The 23,678-nt window shown below is 40.2% G+C and overlaps 1 protein-coding gene across 1 annotated transcript in view; it reads left to right on the top strand.

Moving 5' to 3' along the window:
• Positions 1-23,678, top strand: part of dpydb (dihydropyrimidine dehydrogenase b) — a 134,337-nt gene that overhangs the window by 47,765 nt on the left and 62,894 nt on the right. Inside the window, exons 6-11 of the mRNA XM_029704503.1 lie at positions 5,327-5,523; positions 6,023-6,104; positions 7,286-7,373; positions 17,197-17,304; positions 17,675-17,844; positions 22,551-22,761. Coding sequence (XP_029560363.1) covers positions 5,327-5,523; positions 6,023-6,104; positions 7,286-7,373; positions 17,197-17,304; positions 17,675-17,844; positions 22,551-22,761 — 856 coding nt within the window. The remainder of the gene's footprint in view (positions 1-5,326; positions 5,524-6,022; positions 6,105-7,285; positions 7,374-17,196; positions 17,305-17,674; positions 17,845-22,550; positions 22,762-23,678) is intronic.

The following is a 23,678-nucleotide window of genomic DNA, read 5'->3' on the forward strand; positions in this document are numbered from 1 at the left end:
ATACAAATTCCCTGTCTTAGGTCAGTTAGGATCACCACGTTATTTTAAGAATGGGAAATGGTAGAATAATAGTAAAGAGAACGATTTAATTCAGATTTTATTTCTTTCATCACATTCCCAGTGGGTCAGAGATTTACATACACTCAATTAATATTTGGTTGCATTGCCTTTAAATTGTTAAACTTGGGTCAAACGTTTCGGGTAGCCTTCCACAAGCTTCCCACAATAAGTTGGGTGAATTTTGGCCCATTCCTCCTGACAGAGCTGGTGTAACTGAGTCAGGTTTGTAGGCCTCCTTGCTCAGTTTTGCCCACGTATTTTCTATGGGATTGAGGTCAGGGCTTTGTGATGGCCACTCCAATACCTTGACTTTGTTCTCCTTAAGCCATTTTGCCACAACTTTGGAAGTATGCTTGGTGTCATTGTCCATTTAGAAGACCCCTTTGCAACCAAGCTTTAACTTCCTGACTGATGTCTTGAGATGTTGCTTCAATATATCCACCTAATTTTCCTGCCTCATGATGCCATCTATTTTGTGAAGTGCACCAGTCCCTCCAGCAGCAAAGCACCCCCACAACATGATGCTGCCACCTCCATGATTCACTGTTGGGATGGTGTTCTTTGGCTTGCAAGCCTCCCCCTTTTTCCTCCAAACATAACAATGGTCATTATGGCCAAACAGCTCTGTTTTTGTTTCATCAGACCAGAGGACATTTCTCCAAAAAGTACAATCTTTGTCCCCATGTGCAGTTGCAAACCGTAGTCTGGCTTTTTTATGGCGGTTTTGGAGCACTGGCTTCTTCCTTGCTGAGCGGTCTTTCAGGTTATGTCGATATAGGACTCGTTTTACTGTGGATATAGATACTTTTGTGCCTGTTTCCTCCAGCATCTTCACAAGGTCCTTTGCTGTTGTTTTGGGATTGATTTGCACTTTTCGCACCAAAGTACGTTCATCTCTAGGAGACAGAACGCGTCTCCTTCCTGAGTGGTATGACGACTGCGTGGTCCCATGGTGTTTATACTTGTGTACTATTGTTTGTACAGATGAACGTGTTACCTTCAGGCGTTTGGAAATTGCTCCCAAGGATGAACCACACTTGTGGGAGTCTACATTTTTTTTCTGAGGTCTTGGCTGATTTCTTTTGATTTTCCCATTATGTCAAGCAAAGACATAATGAGTTTGAATGTAGGCCTTGAAATACATCCACAGGTACACCTCCAATTGACTCAAATTATGTCAATTAGTCTATCAGAAGCTTCTAAAGCCATGACATCATTTTCTGCAACTTCTGACCCACTGGAATTGTGAAACAGTGAATTATAAGTGAAATAATATGTCTGTAAACAATTGTTGCAAAAATTACTTGTCATGCACAACGTAGATGTCCTTACCGACTTGCCAAAACTATAGTTTGTTGAAAAGAAATTTGTGGAGTGGTTGAAAAACGAGTTTTAAGGACTCTAACCTAAGTGTATGTCAACTTCCGACTTCAACTGTATATGTTTTTTTTCCGCGTTCATTTTGTATGCTGAGATTTCACAGTATTCTAAAAATATTTTTAGCAAAAGCAAAGGGGCTTTGAAATTTCAATATTGGTCAGGTATTTCCGGAGATCGTTTCCGTATACGTTTAGTTTATATTCATGTTACCAATGCTGATACCTGTTACGGATCCTGTCTAAATCTTTTTTCAAGCTGTTCAATTGCCAGAAGAAACAGTGCTTCTACGAGCACCAAATCACAGTAGTTGTCACAGGACATCAGTGTAGCTAAGTAAGCGACAGTGGGATGCCCCAACATGATATCATTGATAACCATCAATCTGGTATGATTTTGCAAAAAGATAGGCTTGGAGGAACATGACTCCCAAGTGAATACATTGTATTCAGTAGGGGAGAGATTAGCATCACACTATGGAAGCCTAGAGAAAGGCATCACGGACATGACTCCTGAGTGAATATATTGCTTACAATGGGGGAGAGATTAGCATCACACTATGGAAGCCTAGAGAAAGGTATCATGGACATGATGCCTATGTGAATACATTGCATTCAATGGAGGGTGATTAGTCACGTGGCATGATGCTTAAGTCAATAGAAAAATATATGAGTAAAGGTATTGATGCATAGATGTGTGTAAAGGGAGTTAACATAAATCAGGACATTGTATTGAAGGCAAAAACGGTGGTGATAAAGCTGCAATGGGTAAATACTCAGACAGACAAAATCAAATCAACGTTTATTAGCTGCGTAACACGTCTGTCGGTTTTTATAGCTGTTCTCTCTCCATTCTCTATTCCCCTACTCCCGAGTGGCGCTGCGGTCTAAGGTGCTGTATTTTAGTGCTAGAGTTATCACACCCTGGTTCAATTCCAGGCTGTATCACAACCGGCTGAGATTGGAGTCCCATACGGCGGTGCACAATTGGCCGGGGAAGGCCGTCATTGTAAATAATAATTTGTTCTTAACTGGCTTGCCTAGTTAAATAAAGGTAAAATAAAATGCTATTTTTCTCTCCCTCTCCCTTCTTTCACCCTTCCCCACTCTCCCTCCTCTCTCTCTCCTCCCTCTCTCTCCCCCTAGCCATAGGGTAAGGGTTAAGGTTAGAGATAGGGTTGAGCGAAGATGTGTAGATGAAGCGAGGGTTAGGGCTGAGGATAGGTTTTGGGTTGAGCCGAAATGTGGACATTCAACTGGAGTTAGGGTTTAGGCTGGGGTTAGGGTTAGGGTTAGAGTTAAGTCTTAGGTGAGGGTTGAGTCAGAATGTGGACTTGAAGCTAAGGTTAGGGTTAGGGTGTGTGTGTGTGGGGTGGTGCTATATGGATGTAACGTGTGTCGTGTGTGGAGGACCAAGACGCAACAGGGAAGTGTATACTCATCTTCTCTTTTTAATATATAAGAAGGAGAAACAAAATAAACACATATACAATTAACAGAAACAACACTAACAGTTCTGTCAGGTGACAAGCACAAAACAGAATACAACTACCCACAATCCACAATACAAACACACCCCTAATTATAGGACCTTCAATCAGAAGCAACGAGGAGCCGCTGCTTCCAATTGAAGGTCAAGAACAAAACTGCACATAGAAACAGAGTGACTAGAATAAACATAGAAAATGCCCTAACATAGAACATATACCAAACCTCTAGACCACTCTAATCAAACACCCCTTGTCTATACACATAGACTAACAATCCCCGAAACATATAAACAAAATACCCCCTGCCACGTCCTGACCATACTAAACACTAACAAATAACACCTTACAGGTCAGAACATGACAATGGAATTGTTTTAAGAAGGTCATACCAAGGATAATTTAGCTAATGATTTAGAATTGTAAGACCCCTTGAAGTACAAAAAATATATATATTATTTGATACAGATGTAAAAAAAATGTTGGGCCTTACTGCTATTTGCCTATACAAACACATTGAATAACAGATTCACTACATGGAACAACAGATAGTCCCCCCCAAAAAAAAAATCAAAAGGAAGTGTCTGTCCTTTATCTGAGAGATACTGTATAAGAAAGATCAGGAAACATACATTTTTTTTTTATACGTATTTAACCCCTTATTTTTGGCACTGAACAGTCTCCATATACTTCCTGACATTTTCTTTCAACTTGTACCGGGGGCGTATTATCATTCCATAGAGGGGTCATAACAGTTCCTAGGCCAAACCGCTCGGACACTGCAGACGATTTTGCGAGAAGACTCTAATTCCAGTTCTAGCTCTGTCACCTTTCACCGCAGATGTGGAAGTGCGATATAGGTGGATGCGTGGATTGAGATGCATGCAATGCACAAAAATACACTTTATCTTTCGCTTAAACAGACAATGTTGTCTAATGTTGCAACAGTAACAAAGGGGACGGGGCTTAGCAGATTCAAATATAAAAAATGGTAAATTATGAGACAAGTTTAGCCAAGGAGAAAACATTGAGCTATATAGGGTGAAAGACAGGATCCTTCCTAGCTAGGTATGATTGGCTGAGATAATGGAGGGGTTGACCATGGAGACGGTTTTCAAAACATTTACATGTGATTTCTTAAAGAGATGGGTGGGTCGATGGCTTAAGAGGGTGTGAACGATGCTGAATGGGCGTAAACAAAGCAGAGCTCTCTAGCACTCAACAAAATCTTTCAAGGGCTTTTTTCTCCTACTTGTCTCCTAAGAGATTAACAAGTTTATCACATTTTAAAGCAGAATAACTTCCCATGCTTCCTCCAATCACATAGTATGAAATACCATTTTGCAGCTCAGAATATGAGCTTTTGTCATCTGTAAAAACAAGCATTTTAGATTTTTTTTTACCTAAGCCCCCATTGGGATGGGCCATTTCATATTAGCTTGATTATATTTCAAAGATGTCAACAAGTATTTTGTTTGTATTTTTGCCATGATATCTTACAGTAGACTGCTCCCTTCCATTCAGTGTTTGATCTAATGCATTCTGAGAATATTTTTTTCCTTAATATTTAATAACATGTAAGTGAATTATGATTTATTACAGACAACATACAAAATTATCTTAAAAAATATTGAATGTAATGTATTCACTTACGCATCATGTCCCGTGATGCCTTTCTCTAGGCATCAATAGTGTGAGGCTAATCATCACCCCATTGAATGCAATGTATTCACTTTGGCATCATGTTCCTTGATGCTAATCTTTTAGCAAAATCGTACCAGATGGACGCTTATATGCTGATACTGGCTGGACGCCTATAGTACCTAGGTTCCCTAAAGGTACAGGAGAAAGATGCTTGCAGAGTTAAAAAAATACCATAAATACCCAAACATTCTGAAAATACATGTATTTAATTTAGCCAACTTTGCTGGTCCGATATGCAGGCTATTCAGCTCACATTCTGTAGCTGCGCATAAATGATGCACCATTATCATTGTACCCACATAATAAAACTGCCATAGTGTGTCAGAGGTTCCCTGGAAAATAGAGTTATGATACTGTAAACTACTGCAGACTGGCTAGCATGGCTCAACACAGAACCACCATCGAGAGCATCAGTCCTCCATCTCAACAAGTAGCAGTGGGGTTAAAGATGGACTGTAATCATTTTGTTCAATTTCAACTTGTCAGTTCCTCTCATATCAAATGTCACATATTAATGTGCAATTCTTCTTTTGGAATGCCCCTCACACTAAAATCCCAGCCCACTCAGGGCTCTGACCTTTGTCCAATGTGACAACCATAAATGTCAAGTCCATATGAACTTCTTCCTGGCCTGTCAAACGGATACTGGAAATGTTTTGTTTTCTTCTTAAGATGTCGTTCCGTCGTTTTTCATTCCAGGTTTTCAGCAAAATGGGAATTCCTCAGGTGCGGAACCCTGACCTGCCGCCTCCAGATGACATGCCGGAGAGCTTTCATGCCAAGATCGCTCTGATTGGTTGCGGCCCGGCGAGCATCAGCTGTGCCTCCTACCTGGCCAGACTGGGATATGACAACATCACCGTGTTCGAGAAACAGAAATATATCGGTGGCTTGAGGTGGATGGGCTGCACTTATTATTACTAATTTCCGAGACTTGGGAATTGAATTAGATGTGATTCGATCTGTACTGTGTGTGAGGTCACTCAATGTTGAAGGGGGAAATTGCAATACACTCTACTTGGAGCGACAGTCATGACGCTTACATAACACTTCCATAAGGATGACATACTGTACAGAATGCCTAGTCATATCAATTCATGATGGAATACTGTGTCCGCATAATGCAGTATGAACTCCTTATGCTGCATCTACGTCAACTCAACGCATTATACAGCATGTGATCAACGGATGCACAATCCTGTTTGTAATTATTTTACATTCAACCATTTTGACACCGTGGCATTCTATTTCAGAGATAAGACCTTTGTACAAAAGCCTTAGATAAGTTATCCAGTGGACCAAATATTATTAGTATTGATAATTTGTTTACCTGATTGATAGTTAGTGATTAATAACTGATAATAGTTCATTTCTTCCTCTATTCCTCTGTTTCAGTACTGCAGAGATCCCTCAGTTCCGTCTGCCCTATGAGGTGGTGCAGTTTGAGATTGAGCTGATGAAAGACCTGGGGGTGAAGGTAATATGCACACGGAACACACACACACACGCACACACACACACACACATGCATGAAAGCGAGCACACGTGCGCATACAAATGCATGTGCGCGCGCACACACACGCACGAGCAAGAACGCAAGCACACATGCACACACGAATGCGCACGTGCGCACACACCACCACCTCACCACACCTGACTGCTTACACCCACCTCATCGCTTGTACACACTTGACTGCACACACAATCACCTAACCAGAGACACACAATGCTTACTCACACGCGGTAGTCTCACTGTCACTGTCAAGAGCTATGAACCCATCACCAGGAAAATATCAGTGACATTAATAATGACAATAGAAAGCCCTAAACAAACAAACAGGGACAGGGCAGAAGGAGACAATTAGAAGCCACGGTGGGGGAAGCTAAGTGACAAAGAGACTTCCTCCGGCGAGTGGCATCCATCTGGTCATTGTCTGAATGCCACGGCCTGGGAAAGGGACAATCAATACTACTCATCCAGCTCACCTGACCGTGATTCATTTGATTTATTCTTAATTGTTTATTTATTTGACGGGGTGACAGATTGAGAAGGAGAAGGGACGAGAGTGAGTGAGAGAGAGAGGGAAAGAGATGGGGTAGGGAGAAAGGTGGAGAGGGAAAGGGGTGAAAAAGAAAGATGGAGAGAGAAAAGAAAGAGACATGGGGAAAAGGAAGAGAGATAAAAGGGAGCGAGGTAGACAGCATTCCTTGAGGTTGGCTCGATCGAAGGGATGGAGGGAGGGGAGATTGATATTGCTTCTTGTGTTCTGACCAATTACTTCAAGGCTTTATTTATCTCCAGAAATGAATCCCATTACGATGGCCTCTCAATTAATTTAATTGAGAGAAAGAGTGTGGGGGAAATGAGAAGGACTTCACTCTATTACACCAGTGACAAACACAAACAAATAGACCGCTGTTGTGACTGTGTCCTTTGTCTCTGTTCCTTGTAGTTACTTAACCCCAGATTAATGCTATCCGACCATTGTCCTATTGTCTTTGTACATCTATTTCGTTGTGTTTATTTATTTACGCTAGTTGTAATTACAAATGTCACTGATTATTAACTTACAGTAAGTAAGTTACAGCTAATAAATAATACAGTGTCAAATGCACAAAATCCCTAAAATGCCTAACGTGCTACTTTTCTTCTCTCAGGTCGTCCTAGAGAAGGGACTGGGTATGAACGGGATGAGCCTGGCCTCTCTGAAAGATGAGGGATTCCAGGCTGTCTTCATTGGAATTGGTCAGTAACTTGCATATATCAATTCTTACCTTACATAAAATATGTTGTGATATAGTGTAGCTTGTTGTGCAAAGCAACTCTCTTTTTTAAGAGTAGGATGAATTACTCAAATTCAAAGACTTTAAGTGCCTTCAGAAAGTATTCATACCCCTTGACTTATTCCACATTTTGTTGTGTTACAGCTTGAATTCAAAATAGATTAAATATTTTTCTCACTCCCATCTTCACACAATACCCCATAATGGGAAAGTGAAAACATGTTTTTAGACATTTTTGAAAATGTAATGAAAATGAAATATAGAAATATCACATTTACATAAGTATTCACACCCCTGAGTCAATACTTTGTAGAATTACCTTTGGCAGCGATTATAGTTGTGAGTCTTTCTCGGTCTCTAAGAAAGTCTCTAAGAGCTTTCTACACCTGGATGGTGCAACATTTGCCCATTATTCTTTCAAAAATTCTTCATGCTATGTAAAATCGGTTGTAGATCATTGCTACACAACCGTTTTTAGGTCTTGCCATAGATTTTCAAGTAGATTTAAGTCAAAACTGTAACTCAGCCACTCAAGAACATTCGCTGTCTTCTTGGTAAGCAACTCCAGTGAAGATTTGGCCTTGTATTTTAGGTTATTCTGCTGAAAGGTGAATTAATCTCCCAGTGTCTGGTGGAAAGCAGACTGAACCAGGTTTTCCTTTAGGATTTTGCCTGTGCTTAGCTCCATTCCATAAATGTTTTATCCTGAAAAACTCCACAAGCATACCCATAACAAGATGCAGGCACCACTATACTTGAAAATATGGAAACTGCTACTCAGTAATGTGGTGTATTGGATTTGTGCCAAACATAACGCTTTGTATTCAGGACAAAAAGTGAACTGCTTTGCCACAATTTTTTGCATCATTACTTTAGTGCCTAGTTGCAAACAGGATGCATGTTGTGGAATATTTTTAATTCTGTACAGGTTTCCTTTTATTCACTCTGTCATTTCGGTTAGTATTGTGGAGTCACTACAATGTTGTTCATCCATCCTCAGTTTTCTCTCACAGCCATTAAACTCAGTAAGTGCTTTGATTTGATTTGATTTATTAGGATCCCATTAGCTGACGCCAATGGCAACAGCTAGTCTTATTGGGGTCCGACACATAAGGAAAAATACATTATAGACAAAATACTTAGTAATTTACATACTTTTAAAAACATTAACATGTAGTGTGTGTGTGTGTGTGTGTGTGTGTGTGTGTGTGTGTGTGTGTGCGCATCTTTCACTTTACCACTACCTTACAAGTACATTGACTTAGTACTGGTACCACATGTATATAGCCTCGTTATTGGTATTTTATTGTGTTACTTTTTTAACTTTAGTCAGTAAATATTTTCTTTACTTTATTTTCTTAAAACTGCATTGTTAGTTAAGTGCTTGTACGTTCACGATAAGGTCTACACCTGTTGTATTCGGAGCATGTCACAAATACAATTTGATTTGATGATGGAATTTGATCAGTTCCACATACATGTCAGTACATACACACAACAAGTAGGTCACATGGGGGAGAGGCGTTGTGCCGTGAGGTGTTGATTTATTTGTTTTTTGAAACCAGGATTGCTATTCACTTGCGCTATTTAAGATGGAAGGGAGTTTCATGGCTCTGTATAATACTGTACGTTTCCTTGAATTTGTTCTGGACCTGGGGACTGTGAAAAGAGCCCTGGTGACATGTCTGGTGGGGGAAGTGTGTGTGTCCGTGCTGTGTGTAAGTTGACTATGCAAACTATTTGGAATTTCCAACACATTGTTTCTTATAAAAACAAGAACTGTTTCCGCATATTACTGGCCACCCAGTCTTTCCGCAATTCTTAGCCAAGAGAGACTTGCATGCATAGAATTAGTATTAGCCCTCTGATTACAATGACGATGCCGCTCTGTTCTGTGCCAGCTGCAGCTTAACTAGGTCTTTCTTTGCAGCACTTGACCATATGACTGGACAATAATCAAGATAAGACAAAACTAGAGCCTGCAGGACTTGCTTTGTGGAGTGGGGTGTCAACAAAATAGAGCATCTCTTTATTACGGACAGATCTCTCCCCATCTTTACAACCATTGAATCTATGTTTTGACCATGACAGTTTATAGTCTTGTTAATGCATGGAAATTGAAAAGTATTTTGTCTGTAATGTCTTTTTCGTTATATGTCGGACCCCAGTAAGACTAGCTGTCACCATTGGCGTCGGCTAATGGGGATCCTAATAAATCAAATCAAATAAGTAATTTAGTCTCCTCAACGTGTTCAACAGCTACACCATTCATTACTAGATTCAGCTGAGGTCTAGGACTTAGGGAATGATTTGTACCAAATACAATGCTCTTAGTTTTAGAGATGTTCAGGACCAGTTTATTACTGGCCACCCATTCCAAAACAGACTATATCTCTTTGTTAAGGGTTTCAGTGACTTCATTAGCTGTGGTTGCTGTTTTAAAGTCACCATTGGACATATCGAAATCCATGAGCGGTTTCCTTCCTCTCCGGCAAATGAGTTAGGAAGGACACCTGTATCTTTGTAGTGACTGGGGGTATTGATACACCATCAAAAGTGTAATCAATATCTCCACCATGCTCAAAAGGATATTCAATGTTTAATGTTTCTATTTTTACCCATCTACCAATAGGTGTCCTTTGTGAGGCATTGGAAAACCTCCCTGGTCTTTGTGGTTAAATCTGTGTTTGAAATTCACTGGTCGACTGAGGGACCTTACATATAATTGTTTTTGTGGGGTACAGAGATGAGGTAGTCATTCAAAAATCATGTTAATCACTAATATTGCGCACAGAGTGAGTCCATGCAACTTACTTGTGACATACTGTGACATATGTGACGCGTTAAGCAAATGTTTACTCCTGAAATTATTTAGGCTTGCCATACAAAGGGTTTGAATACTTATTGACTGAAGACATTTCAGCTTTTCAGTTTTCCTGAAATGGATTTTTTTTTTCAAAATACATAAATCCACTTTAAATGTTTGTTCATTTAAAATTCAGGCAGTAACTAAACAACATGTGGAAAATGTCAAGGGGTGTGAATACTTCCTGAAGGCACTATATATGTACAGGAGGTTGATTGACTTGGTAATACACTGATGGCACCGGAAGCTCTTAAAATCTCCAGTATGCCAGCTACATAAGTCACGCACTGTGCCACGGTGCCCCTCTGCAATCATGATGAAGGGTCTGTCTGAGAGAGAGGGAGTGATCCTCTTAACACTACCTTTCCCATTTCACCAGACTGACATTTCTGTCTGTTCCATTTGGATTTCAATGGGACTAAAGTGAGACAGAGCTACTTACTGCACAGTACTTACTGTAGTAAATGAAATGCTGTAGTGAAACCCACAGTTGTAGTGCTCTATCTTTCTGTCTTTGTCTACTTCATATATTTATCTGCCAGACCAAGTCCCTATTATTCAAGTCACGAGGTCCAAGTCTCAAGTTGATTCCCAAGTAGAATGGGTCAAATCTCTAGTCAAGTCCAAGTCATGCATTCTAAGAGCAAGTCAGGTCGAGTCACAAGTTTTTTGAAGTCAAGTAAAGAAATAATAATAATCTATACATGCAATGACTTGTTCACCTACAAATATTTGTCTATTTATTGAGGCTACCAGACTGCCCTTTACATTATTTTGTCTACGTAATTATTACGTAATAATACATTTCAACAACAAATTTCAAATGCAAGCTTCATAAGTAAATTATAAATTTTAACCAGTTTCATACCAACAGACCAGTAGGCCAATGCTAGTAATTGTTGTGTGATGCCACATTGCTGGTGAGCTTACAAAGTAAACAGTAAATATTCTTGATCACCCACAATTTCTGGAGCTGCATGTTTAGTTATGGCAGTTCTCTCTCTCTACAATTTGATGTTTTTGCTGCATCCCGATTCTATAGCTGTACAGCAAATCAGCAATATGTTCACTAGCTCAGTGGTTCTCAAACCTTTTGACCTGCGACCCCTAAAAAGGAGTGGTTCAAAGCTGGCGACAACCCGCGCACACACATGCAATCGCTGCTTAAATGTAGCTTGTCATTACAGCCAAAGCCGCAGCTGCATGTGAGGACACTGAGGTCTGGTAATTTTAGGAACTCAGTCGGGGTCTCAATTTACTGTTGAAAGTTAGAATAGTAGAATATACAATGTGCAATTTCAAAACTTAGTTGTGAATCAACAGTTTTCCTCTTGTTATGTATATGTCACTCACTGAGTCACTCAGTTAGCCCATGTCAGTCATTTTTTGTTGATTGTTATTAGTCTAGTTAGTCTAGTTAGTCTAAACGTAGTAATCATGGCCGAACTACCAACCAGACACGCAGGGCACGTGCCCAGGGGCCCTAACCTCAAGGGGTCCCCCATTGATTTTTTTTAGTCACTCTCACTCAATAGACAGTGTTACCACCACAAACGTTAGTATATAAAACAAGCTATGTATGACAGGAAGTGGAACTCTAAGAGAGACCACTCATTTTTTCCCACCCCATGGCAAAATGTGTATAATTGCATGAACTTAGCTGTAAAACTGCAACAACAAAAAGTTCTGTAAAGCAAAGATAGTTGTTTACCTTTTGTTATTTAAATACTTTTTCTGCTAACAGAACCATCTGTATGTATTAAATTATTGTTTTGAATGAGTTAATGTGAGTTAATGTGTAGCGGCTAATTGTATAGCGTATAGGCTATGTGTTTGTGGATCAACTGAGGTAATGAAACTACAGCAACCATTGTGATAATGGTTGGGGTCATTTTTTGCTGTCCATAAATAGCATTTTAGAGTTTTTAAATTGTATAGAAATGCAGTAAATTAGCTTGTACTTTCTTAAAATGTATTGAATGGGACTAAGACCCTGGCTACGGCCCTGATTACAGCCATAAACGGTGATGCATTTTAAAACGCAAGACACAGAAATAAACTGCGTTTTACACCTGCATTTTAAGATGGAAGTCATTCATGTTAGCAGCCAATATCAACTAGTAATATCATGTCACTTCTCTGGAGTCCAGAGTAAGCAGGATAATATGCCTACCCTACCTGTATGCTGTGGAGGTTGCAGAAGACGGATGTAAACCTGCACCACGCGCTATCACTTTGCAGGGCCGCTTGCCTACAGGAGTGCTCATTGCCAACTGGATAGCCCCTGTCTTCCTCAGAAATATATATATTTTTTCAGGTGCGATGCTGTGGCTACTCTCTATGGCTGCGTGGAGAGTAATCCACAGAGACTGTGTTGTAAAAGCTGGCTAGATCATTTCAAGTCATCAATTTCAAGTCACAATTGAGTCCAGTATATTGAGGCTTCAAGCCCAAGTCAAGTCTCAAGTTATTTTATTTTCTGTCAAGTCGAGTCTCAAGTCATTAAATTTGTAACTCGAGTCCAAGTCGTGTGACTCTTGTCCAAGTCATGTGACTCGAGTCCCAAGACATGTGACTCGAGTCCCAAGACATGTGGCTCGAGTCCCAAGACATGTGACTCGAGTCCCAAGACATGTGGCTCGAGTCCCAAGACATGTGGCTCGAGTCCCAAGACATGTGGCTCGAGTCCCAAGACATGTGGCTCGAGTCCCAAGAAATGTGGCTCGAGTCCCAAGACATGTGACTCGAGTCCCAAGACATGTGGCTCGAGTCCCAAGACATGTGGCTCGAGTCCCAAGACATGTGGCTCGAGTCCCAAGACATGTGGCTCGAGTCCCAAGTCATGTGGCTCGAGTCCCAAGTCATGTGGCTCGAGTCCCAAGTCATGTGGCTCGAGTCCCAAGTCATGTGGCTCGAGTCCCAAGTCATGTGGCTCGAGTCCCAAGTCATGTGACTCCAGTCCCAAGTCATGTGACTCGAGTCCCAAGTCATGTGACTCCAGTCCACACCTCTGTTATCTGCCTCATTAGTTTTTCTCTCCTTTCTTTTTTGTCTCCCTCATTGTCGTAAGAAGACAGTATAACAAGGGGCTTCATTCTCACTTCTATATAGTCTCCTGTTGCCGCTGTCACTTTCCTTCTCTTCCTCTGCACAGTCTGGTGACCATAGTTAACAGTATGGCTCCTTAACTCATGGAAGACCTTGTTCTTACTCACACAAGTGAAGGGAGATGCTAGACTGAAGTAATTTGGTTTCAAATGAAATTCTATATTTAGAGATGTAAGAGAATACACCCTGCCATGCCTATATTGATTTGATTTTAGGAATTTCAAATAACCCTGGTGGGAGGCCTAGCTATGCGGTGTGTGTGCCTTTCCTTTATTGTAATGAAAAGAAGCTGCATAGTATTTATTATGTTTGGAACCTTTTGGTGCGTGGCTTGGTAATTAGAGCATAGAGTTACCTTTCAACTATTCAGGGATTTCTCTTTTTTCTTCTCTCTTGGCAGAACGTGAAGAAATTGGAATTCAGAAAGAAAATGAAAGAGTCTTGTTTCTGTGAATTTTTTTTTACCAGTTCTGTTTTTTTATTCTAAACGTCAAAACCCCTGCTGAGATTGACATGCAAATGTTTCCCACTGTTCAGAATGTTAGAGCAGGTTGAAGAGCAAGGGTTATTTCTCTGGCAGTTAAGTGCGCTGGCTAACACGCACAGTGTTTTACCTATCACTGCTGTTGTGTTGCTGATGGTCCTGATGGTGGTTATAGCAGTGGAATCTTTGTGCGAGTCGCTCTCTTGTTCCAATTGTTCAAAGCCCAAGATCCTTTTTTCAGATGGTGCTTTTTCAAAAATGGCTTGCTTCAAAGGCATAAAGCCAGGCAGATTGTATAGACTTCAAATTCTGCAATGCACACAATATTACTTTGTACGAACCAATGTCATTTTCCATAAAACAAGCTTTTGATGGGAGCTCTTCTCAACAGCGAGGTTCAAAGGAAGTACACTGATGTGCTGTGGCTGGAATAGTATGAAAGAGGTGCATTAAGGACATCAAATTAAGAAAAAGAGCCTTTGGTGTAAAACAAATAAAGTCCATTGAACAGGTTTCGAGCAGCTATGGAGGGGCTGCTGTTTTTGACAAATATTTTTGTTGTTACTGTGCACCACAAAAATAGTAAAAAAATGGCCAAAGATTTTGGTTATGAACAGACGTTATGCTTACCGTATAGCCTTACTAAACTTAGCCCATAGCATAAAATTAGTTGTTTTTTAGCGTAACAAAACATACAGTACATAGTAGCTGTTCACACAAGGCCAGTGACTCGCCCAATACTCATGGGTACCTAACCTGACAAAACTACAGAGAAATTACAGTAACGTTACAGTAGTATCACTACTCTCTTTGCTGTTTCCCACCGTCAGCCAAAGCCACAGTGGGCGATAGTTCGTGATAAACGAGGGCTGGCCAAGCAGAGCCAAGCACTGAGAGACAGAGACAAAGAGAGAGAGATATTCAGAGTGAGCGAGAAGCCACTTGAAAGGCGATGATGTACGACCCTCAGAGGCATTACCTCCCTTCACTTCAGCGTCTCTCCGCCCGACTCTGGAGCCAAAGCACCTTTCCCCAGTCAAATGGGATGCACACACCTGAAAAATGAGATGGCATTACTTATGAAGTAGATGTCACCGGCTGTGGTGTTATTGTTAAAGTACACTTTGTCATTCCCTTCTTAGCATTTTTCTTATTTTTTATTTTATTTATCTTGGCACAGAATACAAATGGACACCCTGGTGTATAAAACCAACTGAGTGAGCATGGAGCATCTGTCAGTGTTGCCACAGAGGAGGGTGAACATGCTGTTACTCTGCTGGAGGATCTCTCTGTCCTAAGCACAGTTAGCAGTGGCACATTTGTGTTATGTTCTCTAGTACAGTAGGTAGGTAGTTTACATACTAGATACTGTTATGTATTTTAATTACTGTTCTTTTATTGAAAAGTATATAGACATGTAACACTCTTAGAGTTCCACTTCCTGTCATACCGAGCTTGTTTTATACACTAACGCTTGTGTTGGTAACGTCGTCTAATGAGCTGCTCGTAGAAAAAGTGTTACCAAGTACCTTGAAGACGATGCTATACCGAAGAAGGTGAAGAAATATCACTTGGACAGATGTTGTTACGGAGACTGTTGTCTCTGTTTGATAAGTGATATACCGTATGTGTGTTAAAGCATTCAGAGTTAACCAGGGGGTAATTAAGTTCTTTGTCAGGAAATTGCCTTTGCAGCAACAGAAACTAATAAAATCCAGTTTGCTTTGTATACAGTTATTTATGTGAAGGACAAACGTCATCCTTTGTAGTTTTAGAAATACTTTATTTGATAAAAACCATTTCCAGAATTATGCCTTCTTTCTAACGCTTGTGTTCTGAATGAGGTGAATCTCAGGTTGTCTTTCTATGAATAAACTACGATATTTAACATCATTAATATTCGTTCCTTATAACTGAAACCCCAGGCAAGGTCTTTACATTTAAACTGCAGATTATTTTGTACAAAAAGATTACTGCATGGAATTTAATTGCAACATAAAAGGGCGTTGGGGGTTAACATTTTGGATTGTTTATGTCAAGTAATGAATAGAGGATGAAGGAAAGGAAACATTTGCAGCATTGATAGATAACATAAAAAAACACTCACAGAAATATACCCTCACAATCTAAAAATTACCTGCGATGGTTATCCAGTCTTCCTATTTGATTTGAAGAAATAAATTGAACAAGAAGATGTACATAAAGAGATCGTATTGGTTCTTAGTGACCTTTGACATTGTAAATGACAGCAAACACATGCAGTCAGCGGTACCAAGTGACTCTGGGTTCTAAGGTAATCATCCAGATTGACCTTCAAGCATTGATGTACTATCACTCACAGCCCATCAATCACCGTTCATCACTATTCATCACTACTCATCAACCAGTAATTGGCACAGTCAATACAATTAACACAACACCTCTTTATCTATAAGCTATTCATATTGTATGTAAAAAAATAATATTAAAAGGGAAAATTGGACCAAATTTGATTAACATGTCTTTGATTATAAACTTCTTAGAGGTAATGTATTCTAGCAGTCAAGTAAAAACACCATTCATGTTTTTGCAATCATTTACACTGTACACTGACGATTGACCATGGCAACCGTCCAGAATGCAGTCTGTCTGAAATGTAATGACAGAACAGTAATGAGTATTCCATGGTGTATTAAGAATAGTCCACCACCCAAAGGACATCCAGACAACTTGACACAACTGTGTGAAGCATTGGAGTCAACTCAGTATTTGGAAGGTGTTTGTAATGTTTTGGACATTCAGTGGATATTATAGCTATGTCGTTTGAGGACTATGGGATAACAGTATTCCATACTTATTGCTCCAGTTCATAAGTGGGCCGTTATTGGCTCTCATTTGCTCAATCATAAGGTACTAGAGAATCCCATTGTATATTTTACAATGATTTTATCCCTACATCATGAAAATGATTAACCAAGAGATTATTAGTCTGTAATTCTGATTTACTGGTCCACTTCTCTCACTGAAATAATTTATTGATTCAAATGGTGGGTTTTATGAGCACATGAGTTTGACTATTACTGTCCTCATCTCATAATGAAGGGGCTTATGAAAGTCGTATTGAACACATAGATTCAATACAATATTGACAAAAAATTTTCCTCACTACATTGTCTTGATCTGTTGAAATCCAATTTTGCACCATTTAATCCAGGAGTTCAGTATTAATGGTGGGGGGAAAGGTCATCAGCAACGACTGAACTTTGGAAATGGTTGGGTTCAGGGATGGATGGATATGTCTGCTATGTTAACTAGCTCATTCTTGATGATAGTTTTTGTTTGGAACAGGTCTTCCCCAGGCAAACAAGGCTAAGATCTTCCAGGGGTTAACAGTGGACCAGGGATTCTACACATCCAAGGACTTCCTGCCACTGGTGGCCAAGGCCAGTAAAGCCGGTACATTATAAAGGAAATGATAAAGAAAGGGACTTTCATAGTCACACAGAATTAGGTACACTTGTCATTTTGTACCGTAGGTGTGTACTTAGACTAAAATAAATGAAATCAGATGCTTTTCTGACAATCAAAAATGGCACAGTCAGTTCAGGAATAATACATGTTCAGACAGCAAACGCAAGCACAACTCTGATGTACAGTACTACTGATATGAAAACATGTTTGGCTTTTGAAATGTAAGAGCAGGGTAAAAAAGCTACCTGGTTTTATTGCTCTCTCTTTCCTCTCTCCAACCTCCCTCTGTCCGTCTCACGGTCTCTGTCTCGCTCTGTTTTCTCTCCCACATCCTCCCCCACTCTCTCTCCCTCAGGCATGTGCAGTTGTAAGTCTCAACTGCCCGAGCTCCGTGGCGTGGTCATTGTCCTAGGTGCCGGTGACACGGCGTTCGACTGTGCCACCTCTGCCCTGCGCTGCGGTGCCCGCCGGGTCTTTGTGGTCTTCAGGAAGGGCTTCACTAACATCCGTGCCGTCCCCGAAGAGGTGGATATGAAGCTAGAGCTTCTCAGACCCTGGCTTTAGTTGTTTAGTTGTTTCTGACCCATGCTCTTTTGACCACAGTATTGATTGTGACCACCTACTCTGAGATGCTTTTTGAAAACAGGCCCTGGGCAGCATTATAACTTGAGATTTATTTTAGCCAAAATTCTCCATTTGATTTCAGTGCATGAATTATGCAGTAGAGTTATACATGCTGGTGTAAAGTTAGAATGTGTCCCTAAAAGCATACACCTAGAACCTGACCATGCTCAATTACTCACAAAACTATTTCTGATTGTTGTATTGTGCTAGGAAGCTTATGGTGGCTTTAGTCTTGCCTTTATATTAGCTCATGGCCATTCACATTGTCCTTTGTCTTATCTGGGAAAAAGTCTGAAAAAGTAATACAACTTATTGTACTGTAAAAATTTCTTTGTTTAATTGAAAGAAAAAGAAAAAAACAACTTGAGTGGATTATGAAACTGGAATTTTCCCACAAAATAATATATTTTTTTAAGACTTATCGTTCTGAACAATCACATTTTTTAAAATTGTTTTATTTAAAATGTATTTATCTAGGCAAGTCAGTTAAGAACAAATTCTCATTTACAATGACGTCCTACCCCGGTCAAACCCGGACGACGATGGGCCAATTTTGCGCTGCCCTATGGGACTCCCAATCACAGCCGGTTGTGACATCAGTAGCCTTGATACCATGGAAACAGGAAGAACATAATAAAAATAACGATACTAAGAAAGTTAGGTCATTTAAAGTGAGTTTCAAACATACAGTACATACAGTGCCTTCAGATGGTATTTGTATCTCTTGACTTAATACATATTTTGTTGTGTTACAGCCTGAATTCAAAATGGATTCAATGGATTTTTTCCCCTCACCCGTCTACATACAATACATCATAATGACTTAGGAATTTATGCCTTTCCTAGGCACGCTTTTCCTACGCACTTCTCAGTATTTGGTAGTCAGACTTATCTTTTTCAGTCCCGTAACGGGCTCTGCAGTTGTGGCTACCTTGCGCGCTCTGAATAAATATAATTAAACCACTGAAAACTCCCACTTGCTGGCCAACAGATTTTCTCATGCGGTTTCACTGTGGAAAAGGGGCCACAATTCATGTCATTGTTGATATGATTTTCAGTTTTCGTCACATTTGTCTCCAGGGATCTTAAAGAAAAATGATCTAAAACAATTGCTATGTGTATTTACAATCCCCTTCTCCATACGGATTACAAATTTACCTAGCTCTTATCAATAGCTCTTATTCATCTAGAAATTACAGTGCATGGAGAATGTTGTTATTTCTGGCAGGAAACTGGAACTGACTGGTTCGCGCAAGCTTATTTATGGTTCCCTCTGACCTTAAGTCAAGGTCAGAATACGACGTATCTGTAGACACACCTCTGCCACACCTTCATTTATACGAACTCCACCTCAAACGAATAGTGGGTGAATAGCATGCTATTCTCATGCTTAAGTTCAAAGTCAGAATACTTATTGAGAAAAGCTCATAAAAAAGGGAATTACGTTCCATTTACACACCCTTAACTCAGGTCGGAATCGGGGCCTAAGAGCTTTCCACACCTGGATTGTGCAACATTTGCCCAGTATTCTTTTCAAAATTCTTCAGTTTGTGTCAAATTGACTGTTGATCATTACTAGACAAACATTTTCAGATCTTGACATAGATTTTAAAGCAGATTTAAGTCAAAACTGTAACTCAGGAACATTCACTGTCTTCTTGGTAAGCAACTCGTATAGATTTGGCCTTGTGTTCTAGGTTATTGTCCTGCTGAAAGGTGAATTAATCTCCCATTGTCTGGTGGAAAGCAGACTGAACCAGGTTTTCCTCTAAGCCTGTGCTTAGTTCCATTCCATTTCTTTTTTATCCTGAAAAACTCCTCAGTCCTTAACGATTACAAGCATACCCATAACATGATGCAGCTAAAACTGTGCTTGAAAATATGGAATGTGGTACTCAGTAATGTGTTGTATTTGATTTACCCCAAACATAACTTTGTGTTCATGACAAAAAGTTAATTGCGTTGCCACAATTTTTGCAGTACTAATTTAGTGCCTTGTTGCAAACAGGATGCATGTTGTGTAATATTTTGTATTCGGTACAAGCTTCCTTCTTTTCACTCTGTGAATTAGATTAGTATTATGGAGTAACTACAATGTTGTTGATCCATCCACAACTTTCTCCTATTAGAGCCATTAAACTCTGTTTTAAAGTCACCATTGGCCTCATGGTGAAATCCCTGAGCTGCTTCCTTCCTCTCCGCCAACGAAGGACACCTGTATCTTTGTATTGACTGGGTGCATTGATACACCATCCAAAGTGTAATTAACTTCACCATATATTATTCAATGCTATTTTCATTTTACCCATCTAACAATAGGTGCTGTGCTTTGCGAGGCATTGGAAAACCTCCCTGGTCTTTGTGGTTGAATCTGTTTGAAATCCATGCAACTGATGTGACATTTTTACTCTTGAACATATTTAAGCTTGCCATAACAAAGGGCTTGAATACTTGACTCAAGACATTTCAGATGTATTTTTAATTTGTAGGGGTGTGAATACTTTCTGAAGGCACTAACATAGCTGTATAGGCCTCAAACATATGTAATATACATTATTATAGAACAGCGATATCTAACCTCTATTCTTGTCCGTTAAACTTTTTTTTGCGGCCAAGGTTTTTATACCAGGGGTGGCAGTCAGGTGGCTATACTGCGTGAGGCCAGGATTTTGAACTCATTTGCTTAACAGCAGCAGGGGGGAACCATGGCCATTATAGCAGCCTGTCTGTCCCCCTACTGTGCAGCGCTGTGGGCAGACGCAGTAATTAGACCTGTGTCGTTGACTGGTTTTAAGCTGCTCTACGGAATTCCACAAGTTTGATCATGAATTCAAAGAAAGCCATAGCTAGGGGAATGGGAGAAAGATGTGAAAATTGACTCTGGATGAACATAAATAGCCTATAAATAAAGTCCGTCTTTGTTTTGGGTTATCAACAGATTCAGCGATTCAGAGGTTTTGACCTTGCCCCTCCAGTTGATGTCCACCCCCGCGCGGAAATGTAATTAGCATAATAAAACAAATCCCCATGAAAATCAGTGTTTCAGAGATATCTGTTTTTTGGCATGGGCTGAGTCAATTTGTCGGCCTTCTGCATCTGTGAAGAAAAGTGGCAGAACCTACAACGGTGTTTGTCAGACCAGGAGACGTCCCCAAACTCTCATAAAAACATCGATCGTTCAAACCGTTTGGGCTACAAATGAATACCCCTCTATGGATAGATGAGACTTTCACGAACACGATGCTGTTCTTCCTTTTGCTCTGTGATCCCCACAAGCTTCACAGACTCAACGGACTTGTCTGAAGTCAGTATTGCCGATGTACCAACTTGTGTGTAGCGTTCAAACGGTTTGAACGACCAACTAATAGGACCTCTCTATGAAAAAAATGACTCTCACAAACACGTTCTCCGTTTTGCTCTACGACCCCCACAATTGTCACGTGACTCGTATGAAGTTACCCGGTACTGGGCCCCCCCAAAAATGTATGGAAGTGAATATGGCATACCCTCATCAAAGGTATACGGGTCATTCCACGGTAAAGGCTAAATACATTCCAGAGCTTTCTTATCCCTCAGATATAGGACAGACACTTCAAAACATTTTACTTTTATAGATTTTTTTTGACCGTTTTTCATGTATGCATGTTATTCAATGCGTTTCTATGGGCTAATAGCACTAAGGCCAAATTCAATGTTTCAAAATAATGTGTTTATATTTCAGGGATACCTACCCACATGAAAAATATTATGGTCTAAATGCTGTAGTAATACTATATTTATATACTATGTATTCATTGCAGTACATTTGTGGACATGATCGAGGTCTGCAGGAGAAATGGAAGTGAATGACAGCTAAGTGAAGGATGCAAAAACACTAGTCAATATTAGTATAGAAATATAGTAATTCTACAGTATTTAAACCATAGTATAGTGTTTTTTATATATATGTGTGTGTTAGCTGTAACTTGTTGGATGTTAGAACTATAGTAGGACCACAATGGAAATGCATTAAACTTTTTGTTATTCTCGACAAATTTCTAAATGCATTGTGTCTTTAAATAGTCAAATAAAAATCGATCAATCAAGGGATACTACAGTGTGGAGTATAGTAAAAAACAAAATTCTATAGTAAGCTCTAAACCATCGGGGGGAACCTTGGAAATCCCCGGCATGAGCTTGCCAAGGAAAACACGTTCAAAACAAAGCTAGCCGTCCAATTGATCCCAAAATTCTAAAGTAAGCACTACTCGATCGAGGCATACTACAGTATAGTACAAGTTTACTACAGAATTCTATAGTAAGTACTGTATTTGTTTTATGTGGCTACAGGGGTCTGTAAATTCAAAAAGCTAAATGATCCTTGGTATGGCCATCTTAAAACAATTCCATATGTTTGCTTAGTAGAAACCCAGCCCCTGGTCCTTAGACTCAGAGATATATTAAACTGCATTAAATGTGGCATCAACATCACATCCAAACGTCTTTTGTCATGTTTCAAAACACATTTCATCCATGAAAGTCCTGCAGGCTGTGAAGTTGGGAACTTAGGGGAAACGGAGGAAATAAGACAATATAAAAATAAATACAAATATTCTCCATTTCCTCAGATGGAGCTAGCCAAGGAGGAGAAGTGTGAGTTCCTTCCCTTCCTGTTCCCCCGTGAGGTCATCATGAAGAACGGCCGAGTGGCCGGCCTGCAGTTCTGCCGCACCGAGCAGACGGAGCGCGGCGATTGGCTGGAGGACGAGGACCAGATCGTTCGGCTCAAAGCCGATTATATCATCAGCGCCTTCGGCTCCATGCTGACTGACCCTCAAAGTAAGGTCTGATAGAAGGCGAATCAGGTCTGACAGAAGGGGAATGTTCAAACATGTCCCCTTCATTGAAGTACCCTTAGAAGTGACTGTTGAAGGATTGACCTGATAAAACAGAATACCTACATAACTGGCAGAGTACTGGCAGAATGTTGATTATCAGACCCTAAATATGCATTACATTAAAATACATGACAATACATTACGTTGAAATACATCTACACTTTAGGTGTGGTCTAATCAAGATTTTTCAGTCACCGAACACCTCTACACTAAACGCACCATACAAAAACTTGCCAGGCATTTCATCCAAATCCACACTGACCTCGCATTAAGCGATCTCTGTCATCTGTGGCAGCCAAGGTCTTGTAAGAGATTAGCTACAGTGTTAATGCCCCAGCAGACAGCCTGCTGGGACAGGGCACTCATCGCTCTCCCCAGAATCCATTCTCCATACTTCCCTTTGCCTGTATGGTGGCCTGTCATGTATCTGGAAACTTGTATGGGATTTCTTTCACACCAATCTATAGAAAAATAGAGCATTCAGAGGTATCAAATGTAATTTCTGGAGGGCCAGTGAGTGTGCATGTTTTTGTTAGAACCAAGCACTAACACGCTTCACCTAACTAATAAACAAAGAATTTGTCCTCAATAAAAACCTTTATTAGCTGAATCAGATGTGTTAGTGCTGGGCTGGAACAAAAACAAACACCAGCCCTTTCAGGAATTGAGTTTGAGATCTCTGCCTCTCTGCGGCTCCACTTATCTGTACTTATGCAGATTGTAGATTTCAGCAGGGTGTGTGATACGAGTCACCCACAGAGGGAGGAGGGCTGATTACAACCCATAAGCTGGAAATGAGAGGATCATGTTGATTATTGTGTTTGTTGTTGAGATCATCCAGACCTTCTGGGTGCATGA

The sequence above is a fragment of the Salmo trutta genome, chromosome 21, assembly GCF_901001165.1.
Source record: "Salmo trutta chromosome 21, fSalTru1.1, whole genome shotgun sequence".
In the NCBI taxonomy this organism is placed as follows: Eukaryota; Metazoa; Chordata; class Actinopteri; order Salmoniformes; family Salmonidae; genus Salmo; species Salmo trutta.